Source organism: Charadrius vociferus, unplaced genomic scaffold, assembly GCF_000708025.1.
Source record: "Charadrius vociferus isolate BGI_N301 unplaced genomic scaffold, ASM70802v2 scaffold109, whole genome shotgun sequence".
In the NCBI taxonomy this organism is placed as follows: domain Eukaryota; kingdom Metazoa; phylum Chordata; class Aves; order Charadriiformes; family Charadriidae; genus Charadrius; species Charadrius vociferus.
This window is the reverse complement of record NW_009650060.1, coordinates 1,009,939-1,026,812: the sequence shown is the minus strand read 5'-3', so window position 1 is coordinate 1,026,812 and position 16,874 is coordinate 1,009,939. Positions and strand designations below refer to the sequence as shown.

Sequence of the window (16,874 nt, the reverse complement as noted above, 5' to 3'; positions counted from 1 at the left end):
CCCCACGCCGTACGGCACCGCTCCATACAATCACCTCACCGCATCTCGACCCATCAGGTAGAGCAAGCAACATCGCCGGGTTTCGAGACAGCTTGGGTCTGGAGTGACTGATTCTCACTACACGATAGCTATCTGTTGACCTAAATAGTCTGGTTTTATCAGCCCGGGTTCTAGCTGCTAGAAATTTGCCGCTTACATAAATGCATAATTGACATCCACAGTCGCTGACACATTACAGAACCGGGCCGTCATTAAGATAAAGCCGCTCCTTTAATCCTCCAGGTCAGCCTGAGTAGTACATTCTGATAAATCAGACTTGCTAATAGACACAGCGGAGGGCAAGTGAGGAAGCTTGCAGTGTTCACATCTCTGCCATCTTTCAACCCAACCTGCGGAGCACAGTTTAAACCCTTCAGTATTACCAAATTCACTTGATAATTTTAAAATTAAGATGTACGTATACACAAACAGGTATCCACAGACTTGCACTCTCAGAGACTCTGAAGGACTAGCGACGCAGGACAAAATAGTCTAGGAAACTCAAAAACACGGCCGGAATTTCCCAATCATCCCAAGAACTCACTGCAAGAAGAAAAACCTTAAGAAGAAACACTAAACTAACCACATAGTCCATTGCAAGTCTCCATTTGCTCACACATATACACTTGCACGCACATAACCAAAGATTCAGCTCAAGAGACCGGGTTGAAGGCCTCTCTTTAATTAAAACCATTCAATCCCTGTGTTACCTGTAATTAGCACTTGTTGGCACTGTTTGCATGAAATAAAGGGCAGCAGTCCGTGCTTTCCAGTGCCACTTCTTGGCAGGGAGCGTACAGAGGACACAGTCTTCTTGCAGCTCTTCCTGGAGAAGATCCATTAGCTGTTTGTGGGAACCACCATAAAAGGCTTCAATGAGAAGAACACTCATTTCCCAAGTACTTCAGAAACGTCTGGCTTCTGAAAATGACAACAGAGAAGTGTTTTACTTCAGAAATACACCTTGGTTTATTTTACTTAAGGAAAGGGTATTGGAAAAAGCAGAAACATATTGCAAGGCCTCACAGTGTTTTCATTTCTCCCATGAAATTAATCCTTCATATTATATTAATGAGTTTCCTTCAGAAAGGGCTACTTAGCAATTATGATGACAAAATTATCACACCTATTAGTTTCAACCATTAAAAGATACCGTTTGTAAATTTTAAATGAAACAAAATGTGCAGGGCATAAAAAAATACTCTGTTTTGAATTTATTGTTTTGTTTTCAATCAGATATTCAAAAGCAGCTTTAGTTTACACACTCAGTCTTAAATACATACACACAACTCCTCCATAGGTTAAGATGTAGTTTATTCATTTTTACACAGGTTTCCCCCCTTTTCCTGGTGGTAGGTAAAACTAAAGAACAAGTCAAACACACTTCAGCTCTAACAGTTGCTAATAACTTGGGTGATAATAGTTGCTAATAATTTGGGTAAGTGACTTAAAGCCAGAGATCAGCCTGGGGAGACGCAGCCTGAGCATCCCCCCGGGACTCTCTCCTGCATCCCTGGGAGCTGCGATCACCACCCGAGCGACACGCTCGGACCCTACAGGAGATGTAAAACCATTTTGGGGTTGTTTGTGTTTTTTTTTTTTTTTCCTGAGTCCTCTGAACTGGCTGGAAGAGAACAGTACCGCAGGCTTAAGGAAGCTCTGAGCTGAGAAGCCACAGAGCTGCTCACAAACAGGATGCAAAACGTGTTGCCCAAACTGAAGGGAAAGACGAAAACCCTGTGACTATTGCTCATCTCTTTCATGAGTCACAGCCCCGGGGGTACTGAAAAAGCTGCTTTTCAGATGCTTCGAGCAAAACCATCACATACAAAAGTTGAAAACAAAAAAAAAAAAAAACCAAAAAACTGAAAGGTGTTCACCATCCATGACTGCCTCTCTGATGGTTTCCTTCTCAACATACCCTAACAAGGAAGGACTCGCCATTAAGACTTATTTGCTCGGGCTGCACGTTTGATGCTGTGTATCGCAAAACCGTACATCCACTTCCTGAGCTGTAATTTCTAGTGGTTTCAGACTGTAATCCTTATCTTCTCAAAGCCTCTGGTGACAAGAAGTGAGAATTCACCAGAGAACGACACACTCTCCAGAAAATCTCAAGCATCACCTCAACTTTGAAATTGAGTTAAATTCAAGTTCAGGTTAAAAAAATTATGTATTCTGTAATCACCGGGTAGAAAAGAAACAAACAAAAAAGAACCCCTTAGAAGTGCATTGTAGCTATCAAAAGATCACCTAGCCAGCAACAAAAATCCAAACGCTGAATAAATTTAAGTGGGAGACAAAATATAAGAGAGTTTTGAGTCATTGGCCCATCATGGTGCAAGCTGAATCGGCCACGTCCATCTCCCGGGACATTACAGATCTATCAACAAGAGAAAAAGTATTGAGCGCTCTCATTTTCTTGCTGTAATCCAGCCTGGATTTAGGTTATCATTTGCTCTATTATTCACTCGCCCATACTGTTTCAAATAAAATATTTTTTTGGACAAATATGTTCCTTTCAAAAGAAAAATGAAGGGCTGCTGGAAGCAGAAACTTCACTCCCATTTTGGAACTTGCTTCTTTTCAGGTAGCGAAGCAGATTCTGATCTCTTTTCCACTGACCTAATTTCAAAAAAAAAAAAAAAAAATCACACTTTTGAGATCACTGACGTTTTCTGAATTTACAATGATGTAACCGAAATCATACTCTGTACTCCAAAGCCCTTTTGGAGCCTGCAGGGTAATAACTGCTATAAAAACACAAGCTGTGTTTTAGAATCTGCACTATTCACCTAAAGAACAATTTGTAATTAATCATGCTACGCTTGTCATCAGATGTCGCCGAAAATTTAACTCAAAGGGAAGCGTTTTGCAAATTCAGCCCCCCCCCAAAAAACAGGGTACGTGAAAAGTTGGTAAATGCCACTGAGTCAGTCACTCAGGGAGAATGAGTTACAGTTAATTTACAAATCATTAGCGGTATCAGTAATCAAGTAATCCGTTCATGAAATATCTGATCAAATTGCACTTCATCAGACTCGTTCTGAAACCGGTTTTATCGCGGGGTTTAGCTGAATCGACAATGTGCTTTCTGGTTTTATTTTGCAACAGTTTTCACTGTGTGTCCCTTACGGGGACAGAGAATGACTGTACGTGCTGACGGCGAGAGACTTTTTCAGTTCTCAGGTTTCCTTCTTGCTTAAAGACCCTGACATTTAGGTCCTTCTGCCTTTATCCTACCTTTAGATCTATCAATAAAAACGTGTTGTGCAAATATTACGCAAATATTGCCATTTAATGAACTCCTTTGGGCTATTTACGTCGGGAAATGGGGTTGAAATCGTGGGTGCATCGTGGAGTGGGTGTTAGATGGTTCCCACTGCCCAATTCTTCCTAATAACACTCGCAGACCCCACGGCAGCAGCGCCGCAGGTGACAACCAGCGATGACACATTCTTCAGAAGACGATCTGAAGCTCAAAAAGCCCTTCTTGCAAAACTCCCCAAAAATTTAGGTGCTGCTTACTAAAATTCTCACTAGCACTTGTAGGATTCTAGTGTCGCATGATCTGTATACATTACCAGCAATATACATCAAACTCAATTTAGGAAAAATGTTATATAAAGAGCAGTATATGGCATGTTTTGGTGTTTTTACAAGATGCTACTTAACTATGAAACTACTAAAGAATAATGGCAGCACAATATATGTCATGTTGACTTCAGGGATTGACTAAACCGAAGCAATGAAAAAATAAATCTTCCGTTTTAAAAAGATACACTGATAATGCAAAGGAAATTGTATTATATATAACTAATAATTCCTTGTATTTAAAAAGGCACAGAGGAGGTCGGACACAGTCATTTACCTCATATTTCATCCACATGACTTCCAGTTTTGCTCACATACAAAAATAACATCTATTATTTTTGCTTTATTTCCCTTGACCGAGGCAAGTTAAGGTAAATATGTACCATACACTCCTCAGAGGTCTCGAAAAGACACGGCTGATAAATGGCCCGAGAACACTCACCGTATCTGATGGAATGCAATCCTCAATTAAATATAAATCACTCCAGGTATTCTTTTCCCCCATTTCAAAGAAAACAACAAATATTAGAAAAACAGAACTGCTTCCCCTTTCTCATTACAGCGTTTCCTCTCCGGAGCCAGCAATCCTGGGTGTTCCTCCAACAGCTCAGCCCCATCCGCGGGGCTCCAGCACCCTTCGCTTGGAAAATCCGTCACTCCGCCTGTACCGAACATAGCAGCACGTTCTCCAGGATATGTATTAATAAGAAACTATCTGAAATAAGAAAATCCTCCCGAGTGGTGACGGTGTCAAAAATGACACGACTACTACAGAGGTATATTAAAGTCCTGAGAAATTTAGGTAGGTAATTAGGTGCTGTCTCACGGCGACATTCATCCAGGACTTTGGCCATTCGCTTCAGCTCTACCACCCGGTGAGCACGCTGCAGAAAAATGGCAAGCGATGGAGTCCCTAAATGGGCCACTGCTGTTTGACCCAATAATTCTCCTTTACAAGAAATTCTGAGTACCGTACAGAGTAACAAATAAATTTTTACTTTAATGGCACGGAAGAATTAACTGTTTAACTAGCCACAGAAACCATTGCTTCTTTTTAAACTCTAGGTGAACAGCAACTAAAGTATCTCTGTTAACCAAGCTAGGTAGAGAAAATTCATCCTTTTCCATGATTTATTAAAGAACATACTTTCACTCTGTCTTATAAACAGAAGTGTGGTTTCACAAACATCAGCATAGCTCGCATCAGAAAGCCATAATTAGCTCCGCTCATTGACGTATTCAGACAACATAAATTACAGATCATGTTTAAATATCTGTCCAACAAAATAGTTGAGCAACAATCCAAACCCAAAGGAATAATTGTTAATATATTTCATAGGTAGAGAGCTGCTATTAGTTACAGGAAATAAGGTATATGGTTTCAGTAATGATTGTTTTAACGGTCACAGTCCCACACATATGAGAAATTTATTCCACCGCCGTATCCAGAGCCACACGTGGCTCAGCATCTTATAACTCAACCGACTACAAAACCCGTCAGGTATGCACTGCGGACACAAACACGCTCATAACCTTTGCTGGTTTCAGACCAACACACCGTCATACCTGATACAGGCAAAAACTTTTCGTGTTCCGCATTCCGGTAAAATGGGATTTCCCAAAGGGCTATTACAGGGTCTTTACCTTCGCTCCCAGCCCCACAACGCGCACCCATCCGAAGTGTCGACGCGGTGCAGAGACACACACACACACACACACAAAGCTAGACTGAAAGAGCCCGCATCACCCTCCCACTCACGGCAGTGACTCACCCAAACCCCACAGCTATATACCTTAAACAAAATCACATGTTAGTGTTTGACCAAAATTTAACTCGTATTTAGATCACCCAAAAGTACCGGCTCTAAGGTTTGTCATTACCAAACTCTGTAAGTGCACAAAGCGAGAATGCCACTTAATTTATCTTTTATATAAATTAACTGGAAAAAGCAAGAAATTCTCTACCTCTTTTGAGAATGCGGTAAACCAAAATCGTTTCCCTTTATTCGGACGTCTGCATCAGCACCGATATTAATTTACCGGTGACACCCATAAACCACAGTCTGCCCCATCCACACAACCTGAGAGTCACAAACACCTACGGAATGCCAAAAACAAGTATTACCTGCAGGCATCGAGGATGCTGAACACTGCACCGAAACCAGTATGGATTGCACTGCCTGGTTTTGTTTCACTAAACACTAAATTACAACATTTAATTTTACTGTGCTTACAATCTCCGTATATGTTCGTAACGACTGGACTAGACGATCGTTGTAGCTCCCTTCCAAATTAAATATTCTGTTCCATTCCAACAGGATAGAAAGTGGTTTGGGTCCCCTGCCGTAGGGGCTGCGCTGTGATTAGAGCAGTAAACAAGCCCGTCTTTTGTGAATGTCTCCATTACATTGACAATCAATTCCCAACCAGAAATAAAAATGGAGTGAATGGGAGAAAACGGCAGAAGCCCCAGTGGTCTCAGGTCCCCCCTCTGCCTCAAAATCCCTTTCAGTGTAAGTCTTATATTTATGATACTCATTTGAAGTACTTGCTTAAAAGACTGCTAAGTTATTCTTCTACGGACTATGTTAAGACGTACTTTAAATACACATATCTTGAAAACCCAATTGCTTGTAATACACTTTAAAATATGCAATTATTAATTTCTTTTTTTCCTCATTCTCTGAATTACATTCCTGAAAATGCTCACACATCAGAGCGCGGAGCGGGCAAGCGTCCCACGGCGGTGAGAAGCACGGCAGCGCTTGAGATGATGCGGTTAGAATTGCAAACAATCGAATTTTTAAAGAAGTGTTTTGATCTTTGCTAAAAAGCAAACTGCGAGGATCGACGGGTTCATCTCTTACATCTCTGCTTTCAACCCTGAAATGCAACAGCAGGAATTGAAAGTTACAGTTTAAAGATGTCCCACAGCTATTAAACCAGAGACGTCCTGACACGGGAGACTAATGGTCCCTTTTGGAGTTTGCATATTTAGAAAGTAACAAGCCGTAAAACCTGCACATTGTCCTGTGCATGCTAAGTAAACAGTATTGCTAGAAATCCTTATGAAAAAGTTGTTAAAGTATATGAAGAGTATGCACTTTAAAACTCAGTATTTACATTGATCTATTATTTTACCTAGGCAAAGGCACTAATGGTCTTCATCATATCTTGCTGTAAATTAAATTTTTGCTATAGAAAAGTCAAAAAAAAGTTAATCCTTAGAATTTTCTTTTCACCTTCTTTCCTGACAATCTAAGATTGCATAAATACTTTGCATCTATACCTCTAGTCAACCTCAGTCAACATCTTGGAAGACCTTAATCTATATTGAATAAAGTAAATTACTGCAATTTACTTTATTTCCAGAGGAGTAAAACATCTGTGCATCACATTTACGGTTAACTCAAAACCACATCCAGCCGCACTGCCTCGGTGGGGAAGCATACATCCCCCTTTGGAGGGAGCGCAGCCCTCAAAAGACATATTTTCAGGGAAATTTCACTGACCCCGATTCCCAGTCCGTTGTGAACCTCAATTACAATACACAACTTGGTTTGCATGTCTCTAATTGACCTACTAAGTGGCATACATGGGACTAAGCCAATATGACTGTGCTGCAGAGCAGTAGGTATTAAACAATCAATTATCTTCACAAAAAGTTCTAACGACATTTTGGGTAGCTCTTCAGCCAGTAATAGGTTTTTCAAAAAACCCAGTACAGATCTAATACAAGAGTATAACCTGAAAACGCAAGGTTAGCATCTGTATTTGATAGAAAATTAGTTATTCCGATTTAACAGTTAATTATAAGCTCCCATTTGCCATGTAATTCAAAAGCCTGGAATAATGATAACTTACTTTAACAGAGACTGCTAATGTTGTTTCATGCTACGTTGGTTTTATCCAACTTATTTGGACTGTGTTTACAGTGCTTGAAGGCTCCCGGCAGTTTGCAAGACTCATCTTTTCCAGTACTGTACCTATTACTATAAATTTGATAATATCGATGATCTTGAAGGCTTACATCAGGTTTAAACAGATGAACGATACTTGATTTAGAATATCTCCGAGTGGATAGGGAACTAATAGGTGTGGTAATGGGAGATGTAGCGCTATTTTTAAACTTGACAGGAGACAGATTAGTTGCTAGTTCCCTATTATAGAAAAAAGCACCAGTCTGGTAATAACGGGCTGGCATTTTGAAATTCCTCCGATTTATTAGGAATATGATGAGAAATGTGTTCTACACATTCTGGGCTTCGGACCAGTTTCTGTGCAGAAAGGCAACCATTCCAACCCGCGTTCATAGCCAGTTTAAGGACACAGATATACATATCTATGCACTTGAAAAGAATGACTTGTAAACATTTTAACTAATATAATTAGTTATTACTAATATAAGTTAGTCTATAGCTTGTATTAGCTAACTGATTAAAAGACAAAAGACGTGTTATAAGCCATCATTAACTGCTCCGTGACACAATATAATCACCCTACATCAAAAAGTTGGTTTGTGTTCTACAGCACATTTAAAGTAGTAAAACCTTAAATGATGAATAGCGAATCATTCTCACCTCATGGAGATTTGGGATTTAGCACTTAAAACGCTCCTCTTGTATAAAAGCTGGAATTGCAAGAGTTAATTTAAACATTAATTTAAACATTAGGCTCGGTAGCCTGAGATGTTTGGCAGCGACTTTTGAGTGGGCACAAGCCAGATTTATTTTACAGTCAGAAACTATCCCTTTGAATATGTGATGAAAGGATCTGCATCTTCAGTCACACCTTGAGTCAACAAAAAGGATGGGATGAGATCTACTGTCAAATCGAGTTCAACTGTGAAATCCAGGAGGAGTCCCACACGGAGGAGTATTACTAGGGGACAGATACGTGAACTTCACAGCGCACGCCAGTAAGGTTACTTCAAAATGGAATTCGATCCTGATGTAAGATGGACTTCAAAAGGGGTACCAAATCTATCTGCCACATTATTCACCCCAAAACCCGCAACATGAGCCATTTAAAATGATAATTCATGAGGATTTTGCCATGCTATGAAACACTTCTCCAAGCGAAGAGAGTAAACCATCAGCTTTTCACGTGTTTCTAAGACACAACATTTAAGTATTAGATGCCTACAGCAGTTTGGATATGACGGTCTTGTGATTCATGAAGTAACTTCAAGGTTGCAAAGTTACCTGCGCAAAAATGTCTTTAATTTTAACTATTAAGTACTAGAATTCAACAGATTAAATCAATTTTGGTCTTCCACTTGTCCAACTCTTGTCTTCTCAGGAGAGAGCTGAACCGACGCTTCATACTATGAACCCATGAGAACAGAAATACATCTCATTAAGTTCTGTCCAGGGAGCATCACGTTACCTCTTTCAGAAACCACTCGAAAGCTCTCAGACTCAACAGTAAACACCACACAACACTGAACGAGGACTTTATATGGCACTAAACATATTTTTCCATTTTAAGAATGTTTACATCCTATTTCCAACATGACATACAGAAGATACTTTATCCACATCAATTTATCAATCTACGCAATGAGACTTGCCAAGTTGATTTAGTGGTGCAGCATCATGCTGCCTGTAAATAATTTCCCTATAAAGTTTTGACTAAGTCCTCGGAAAGGGCTGCAGCAATATTAAAGGCTCCAGCTTTGTGACATGGCACTGCAAGTGCTCCCCATCATCTCTGCTGGCCCAAGTGCAGCAAATCTAATGACTTTCACCAGTTGTTTCCATTCCCTTGTCCGCAGAATGTGAAATAAATACTCCCAAGGATTTGCTTAAAGTGATGCTGAAATACATATTCACACATTTTTATGTTCCTTTGCGAGTATGAGAAAGTTAAGGGGTCTGCCTCCTCCACCGGGAAGTATCTATGGATACACACATCACAGAAAGCTGAAAAAAAACACTGCCATGAGTTAAATAAAGATGTCTGTTATCATCTGTCAATTGAAATGGTGAGCATTTCAGGAAATATTTTTGTTCATGAATAAAAGCGATATACAAGCAGCTCAAAGCAATCTGTTTTGGAAGGTTAATTTGGTTATTTTGTAAACAAGTTTAGGTTCTGAGCTGATGTTTTTAAAACAGATACTGCAAAGAGAGTAAATATTAATGTCTGGGGGAGACCCCAGCAGACAGGAGAGGAGCGTGGCCATTTTTAGCACTGCCACGGAGAACAGCAAGGCAAGGACATGCACAGAGGGCATCAAGATGTAATTTTTTTTTTTCCTTGAAGATTATATGATGGCTGGTATTAGAAAAGCACCATTAAAATCACCACCTTCAGAAAGCCTGTGCCATTAAACCTTTGCTTTTGTTGCACGCAACAAAATCTGGCTGTAGCACATGATCTGCACTGTAGTCTCTAATGAAGAGAGTTAAAAACAGTTGGGGTTTTTATTTTACTTCATTCTAAACCATGGAGATATTCGTAAAACTCACTTAGGATCTTAGCTTTACTGTCACTTGAGAATCACTTCTCTGCCTATCTAAAAAAAGAAAAAAAAAAAAAAAAAAAAAGAGTCTGAAAAGCATTTACCCTGCCTGAGTCAACTGGCCACTCTCATAAAACATTTCCTCCTAAAAATCTGAAAACCCTTATCAAAATCAAACATCCTGTTCAACAAAACCAAAGTGACGCTGGCACTCATCAGCTACTTCAACCTGAACCACCAGAGAACCTGCAGAACCCAGCGTGCTCCTCCTGCAGACTGGTACAACGTTAAGAACATCCAGTACGGTTAATAACGGCCACAACTACTGGGGTACAGAGAAAAACAGCCTCACCGCAGAGCTCAGAGCTGAAGAAACTCTTTTAAGGTCATTACGGGAAGATCCTAACTAGTTAAAGTTTAGCTGGCTATTGGTAGGTGCTCTTACTGACAGCGCTGATACCACGAAATGCCAGAAGTACCGTTAAAAGCCAACAGGAGAAACCGTTTACACCTCGTGCACGCAAGATCTGTGCTTAATATTCCCACCTCTTCATTTCAAAGACACAAAGATCCCCAGTTCCACCAGCAAGCTAAAGCTCCGTGCTGACTCGTACTAAAGATTTAAGGGTTGTGCATCGGGAAATTTTTGGCAATACCATCAGTTAAGCATTCCCAGCAGCCGTAAGCAGCTCTTGGGAGACCCGACAAAGAAGAGCATATGGACAGCTTGGAAATACCTCTCAAATAAAGGCGGTGGTTATCTCAGAGCGCCTTCCACATGCAATCAGACCCAATGCAACGCTACAGCGAAAACCTTTGATATTATTTCTCATTATGGTTTTTTTTTCCATATACAAAGAATAGTCAATTGTGGTGCTTAAGACATCGAAAAAACACACCAGGTACTACTCATCAGGTCGCAAAACAGTCTTAGCAACTGCTCAGCAGAAATAAGGCTGACTTGCCGGTTATCCTGCAGAATCTACAGCGTTCGCTGTTGCTCTACATGAAAGCTCTGAAACATTCTGCTGTGAAGGCTTTCGACCCAAACACGCCAAACATCAGGAGTAGGAAAACGTCTTGCCTATTAGCCAAGCCACACAACAGAAACAGTTCAGGTGAAGTAGAGTCATCTATATAAGTTAAAATTTAAAAATGAAAAAGATAAAAATGCAATTTTTAACTGTTTCTTAGTCTCTGCTAGAATTCCAGTGAATTTAGGTAGTTTTAGAGGCGTTCCCTAGCGCTGCCTTCCAGCTGACAAAACAAAAAGGAAAACTGTGAACCGTTTCCACCTTCACAAACTTCTGCCCGTACCACCTGCACCTCCTCCCAGTCAACGCAACAAATACACTCCGCTGGAGCAAGGAAGTCTTAGAAGCCTGCAGAAATTCAAGCAAAGACAATTTGGGCCCCAGAAGTTTGCTTTATCCAGGCGGGTTTTACTGGTGGTATAGTGGAAGTTCTGCTACGATCCAGGGAAGTCAGCGCATCCTTACCCATCGGTCCCAGCGGAAAATAAAGACGCTGCATTTGTGCTGTGCCGGGATGGTGGCTCCTGCCACCACTCTACTCGGCTATTTTTAGAAAAAAACAGGCAAACAAGTGCTTTGCTTATGGACATAACGTTAAGCCTATCTTCAGTTATCTATTTAGAGATTTTTGAAAACCACTTTCATAAAATGGATCCGAATTTGAGAGGTGTTCCATGGGTCCTATCTTATTACACAGTAAACAATTAGTATCTTCCTCAATCTTTCCAGATCTGATCTTCCCATCGTAGCTTTAAGCAGAGGTTGGTCCCACAAAGATCAGTTTGATGTAGATATTTGAAGGTGCTATATGAAACTGGTTTCGCCCCAGATTGAAAGGACAAATAGCTCTGGAAGACAGATCACTCTCCCAATTTGAATATTGGAGATAAAATGTAAGAGAGGGGAAGGGGGAGAAAGAGTTGGATTTTCAGAATGACAACAGCTCCTTGCTGTGCTCGCACAGGTTAAGTTGCCTCCAGCAAATATATACAGTGGAAAACAACGCAGGCAGAGTACCCAAATTAAGCAATAGCAAACAAATGCTTTGAGAAGAGAAAAGGAGTTATTTCCACCTATCTACATCGATCATGCCTTCGCTCGCTTACGCTGAAGAGAACCTCATCCAAACTCTGTCTGTTCACTGCAAAGTGGTTAAGAATCCATTTGTGAGGTGCATTCAAAATGCGCTAAGATGAACAAAATCTGTTTTGCATGCCAATATCCTTGGAGAGGGCAATATTCATGCGAGCTGATTCAAGCTACTCTTCAGAGCTGCAGCACTCTGCCTTCCCACCGACGCTCTGAATGAGTATGGACAAGAGAGATCCATAAAGGATTTTTCCTGGAGTCTATAGGCAGCTGGTTTCTTAACACTCATGGAAGCGTTTTCTTGGGCCTTAACAGAAAGACTTAGAGAAAAGTCTGCTTTTTCTCTTTAAAGCTGTTTTTCTTCTCAAGCTGTGTTAACACCACTTGATATTTAGTGTACATTCAACTCCCATGAGCTACTCAACCAGGCACTAGGCTGCGGCACACGGAAGGTGCGGAATGGCTGACTAACAGACATAGACCATTTCACATGTTTGTGCTTATTTACAAATCCCACTTCTATACTGCTGACATTTATAATGACACCTGTGATGTTGCTGACACACCACTACGTTTGTAGAGTTTGCGTTTACACGGCACAGTCGATTCTAAGAAACTTGCTGGCGAATACACACAGCATTTCCATTGACTGTAATTAGAAAGGTTATTTCCACTATTTCCTATTTGAACAGGAAAAAAGCTTCAGAAACAAGGTTTAGCGAGGCTAATTCCACCCCCCACCCCCCCCACGCTCTTCTTATCACTCACCACTATATTCATTCAATTACTTTTCTCAAAAATTTTCTCCTGACCATAGTACTGGGTTGCTTAAATTATACTGTAGACACATATTCATACATACACAGAATTTCATGTATTTGTTAATGTTATTTGTTCCTACTGACTTGTTATTCCAAAGTCTACGACCTCTAACTACGGCACTTCAGCCCTTCCAGAAACCTTGACACAGAGTTTGACGACAGAGAACAATTGGTTTGGGTTTGTGTATGTAGATAGATTGTAGAATTTATCTTACAATGGAGGCAAAAAGGAAACATAGATTAATTATTCAACTTTTCAAAGTCAAAGGTGTTCTAAAATATATTATGATGGAACAAAACACTAGATAGAATCACAGAATGGTTTAGGTTGGAAGGCACCTTAAAGATCATCTTGCTCCAACCCGCCTGCCCTGGGCAGGGACATCTCCCACCAGCCCAGGTTGCTCCAAGCCCTGTCCAACCTGGCCTTGAACACCTCCAGGGATGGGACAGCCACAGCTTCTCCGGGCAACCTGCGCCAGTGCCTCACCACCTTCAGAGTAAAGAATTTCTTCCTCATACCTCATCTAAATTTCCCCTCTTTTAGTTTAAAACCGTTCCCCCTCGTCCTATTTCTCCCCTCCCTGATCCAAAGTCCCTCCCCAGCTCTCCTGGAGCCCCTTTAGGCACTGGAAGGGGCTCTGAGGTCTCCCCTTTTTCACCTTCTCTTCTCCAGGCTGAACCCCCCCAACTCTCCCAGCCTGTCCTCCCAGCAGAGGGGCTCCAGCCCTCCCAGCATCTCCGGGGCCTCCTCTGGCCCCGCTCCAACAGCTCCGTCTCCTTCTGCTGGTGGGACCCCCCGAGCTGGAGGCAGCACTGCAGAGGGGTCTCCCCAGAGCAGAGCGCAGCAGAGGGGCACAATCCCCCCTCGCCCTGCTGGCCACGCTGCTGGGGATGCAGCCCGGGATGCCGGGGGCTCGCTGGGCTGCCAGTGCACATTGCCGGCTCATGGTGAGCTTCCCATCAACGAACATCCCCCAAGTCCTTCTCCTCAGGGCTGCTCTCAGTCTATGTACATGTTCAAATTACAAACTTATTGTAGGAAAGTGCTTGCATTCGATAAATAAACCTAATTATTATATAACTTCTAACCAAACATTTTCAATTGTTTTGTTTCAATATGCTTTAAGCAACAAAATCTAACTGTTCTACCTCCTCCCTCCAACCCCAAAATCACACATCATCTTCCACCTGGTGTTTTCCCACTATTAACAACAAGAGGTTTCATCCAAAAATGCCGAATTAAACCTCACACCACTCCTGTGAGGGAGGGAGGTACTGTTATCTCTGCTTTACAGATGAGAAAACTTGAATTAAAAATTGTGATTTGCACAATTTTCCAACACTAATTTTATAGTAAAACTAAGAGCAGAATAAAGGAGCAGTGACTCCTGTGTCCCTACTTCCAGACACCCCAATGCACGTTCTCTTTTAAACCTGCAGGAACTCACTCGCTGTTTTGCCACACATGAAAAAATCTTCTGAACAACAGTGTTAGTTTTTCATTAGCGTGAGCCCTTGTAAAAAAATACAGACAAATACATATTTTACCCAGATTGCACTTTCATTATTAATTTTTTTTTTTAAACTGAAAATGAGACAAAATTTTGTATCCTCTATTAATATAATTTTTCATCTGGTTAGCTGATGAATTCCATCTTCAAAAGGAAAATCCACACTTCTTGAAGCCATATGAATTGTTTCTCGGATGACTGAATCCCTGATTTCCTCTTTTCATTTACGTTTCTTAACATCTTCTATTTTGTTTTCTATTCTTTCACCTTCTTTTCTAATTACTTCCTGTTGTACTTACCTCAGTCCTACATCATCTTTTTTCTTCTTCTTTAAACTTTTTCAACAACATCATAAAACCTACAAAGGATAGACTTACAGCATATCAACCGCTATCTAGGTGAAATACATACCAAATCTTCCTGTCTCAAACCGCCCTCGCTTCCAGCCCTTTCCTATGTCTGGACACCTCTACCACGTCTCCTATCTGCTAGGGCCACAATCTCAAATGTTCTTCTCTTTCCCCACCATGCTTCATTCCTCAGTAGGAAATCTGCAGTTTCAATAGAGTCCTTTCTTCGCTGTTCAGAAGCAGCTTCACGGCTCCATCGCCTTATTCTCCTTGCCTAATCTCCATCCTGTCAATTCTTCTCCACTCAATTGTCTCAAACACCTTTACAAACAATTTCTTTCTTCTTCCTTCATCTCACCACATCAAATCCCAAGTCTTCCTCTTCACCTCTGATTTTTTTTCCCCTCCGCAGTTAGACTTAAGACTCGTTTCATCCCATTTTCATTAGACTTGCTTGGAACAGCTCCATTTCCCACCAGAAAAAAAAAGGAACAGCTTTTAACACGTGGCCGGAGTCATCCATTTCTTGATCAACTCTACTCCATATGCTCTTTCCAAAATCTCTCCAATCTTCTGTTCCTCTTCAGTCCTTTCCAGCCCCTGTTCATTAATATTTTAAGTCTACTAACACTCTTCTACACCTATTCTGTTCATGGTCCTCTAAGCCCAACTGTTTTGACCTTTCGTCTTCTACACTGCTATTCCTACTTTCTGTCCATGTACTCTTCTGTAAGCACCACACGTGGAGACCCTGAACAGATCTTCCATGCATCTAGGAGGGCCTCTGTGCCACTATCAACCAGATTGTCCCATACAGGTAAAACTACTTCAACGAGACTTTCAAGTAGTCCAAGCAGCATGAGAGTCCAGCTTCGTTTTTAGAATTGCTGGATTTTTTAATTTATTTTTTTTTTTTGTGAAAGGACTTGCTTGGTGTATTTTCACAAATCCGAAGTCCATAAAAGTGACAGTCTCCGACTCCGCTGTTTTACAACCTAAGCTGGCATCATTAATAACTTTCTGAATGGACATGCACACCTCGAAAGTTAACAAAACAGCCATTAAAATACAAGTAGGCTAAATAAAGATTTTTTTTATTTTTTTTTTACAAAAATATTGTTAATTTTTTTGTTGAGAATATATGATTTTCTATTACTTTTATTTCTCATATTTTGGAAACATCATGAAAACTAGATGATCATGGCCTAGATGATCTCCAGAGGTCCCTTCCAACCCTGACCATTCTGTGAAAAGTTAAATTAGCGGGGTTTTTTAAAACAATACAAGTTAGCACACATTGTTTGCCCTGTCTGCTCTAATGAAGTGAGCCTACGTTTGCCAGCGTACAGTAAAAATAGGCAGCTTTTTTATTCAGATATTCTCTGCAAGTGGCAACACACAGGCTTTAAGAACTGCTCTCGTGATATGGAAGCTGCAACAAAGTCACTGCTTCGCTTTCCACTCTCAAAATTACAGCTGGATTCTTCAAGCATTACGTGTGGCCTCTTACGTTTCAAAACTTCTGAACTCCTTGGATTGCGAGAAGCATGAGTTCTGCCCACAGAGACTTTCTTGCTCTCACCAATTTCATGCTACGGCCAAAAAAAAAAAATCATGGAATGGAAGTAAGATGCCGCTCATCTCACCATATACACTGGCCAGTGCATACAGCATCCACCCGATCGTACTTCAGCTGAGCAGGACCCTTATCTGCTTCAGCAGCACAAATCCAGTCTACGTCTTTCTCATCATTCCACAAAGGTGACGTTTCAGAACAACCTACTAAGCAAAATATTTTATCACATGCTTAGGAGCAGGAAAAGCCAGCGTAAGAAAAATTACTGTGCTCCAGCAGTTTTTTTGCTGTTGAGTTACCATCACACTATTGAAATTCACGACTTCTACACTATTTCACGATGACCATATTATCTAATGGGAAGAAAGGATGCACTATTGGCTACTGGTTA

The 16,874-nt window shown here is 40.9% G+C and overlaps 1 protein-coding gene across 1 annotated transcript in view; it reads right to left on the bottom strand.

Moving 5' to 3' along the window:
* GTDC1 (glycosyltransferase-like domain containing 1) overlaps positions 1–931 on the bottom strand; it is a 133,791-nt gene extending 132,860 nt beyond the window's left edge. The window contains exon 1 of the mRNA XM_009891699.1: positions 750–931. Coding sequence (XP_009890001.1) covers positions 750–931 — 182 coding nt within the window. The remainder of the gene's footprint in view (positions 1–749) is intronic.
* Between the last annotated feature and the right edge of the window lie 15,943 nt (positions 932–16,874).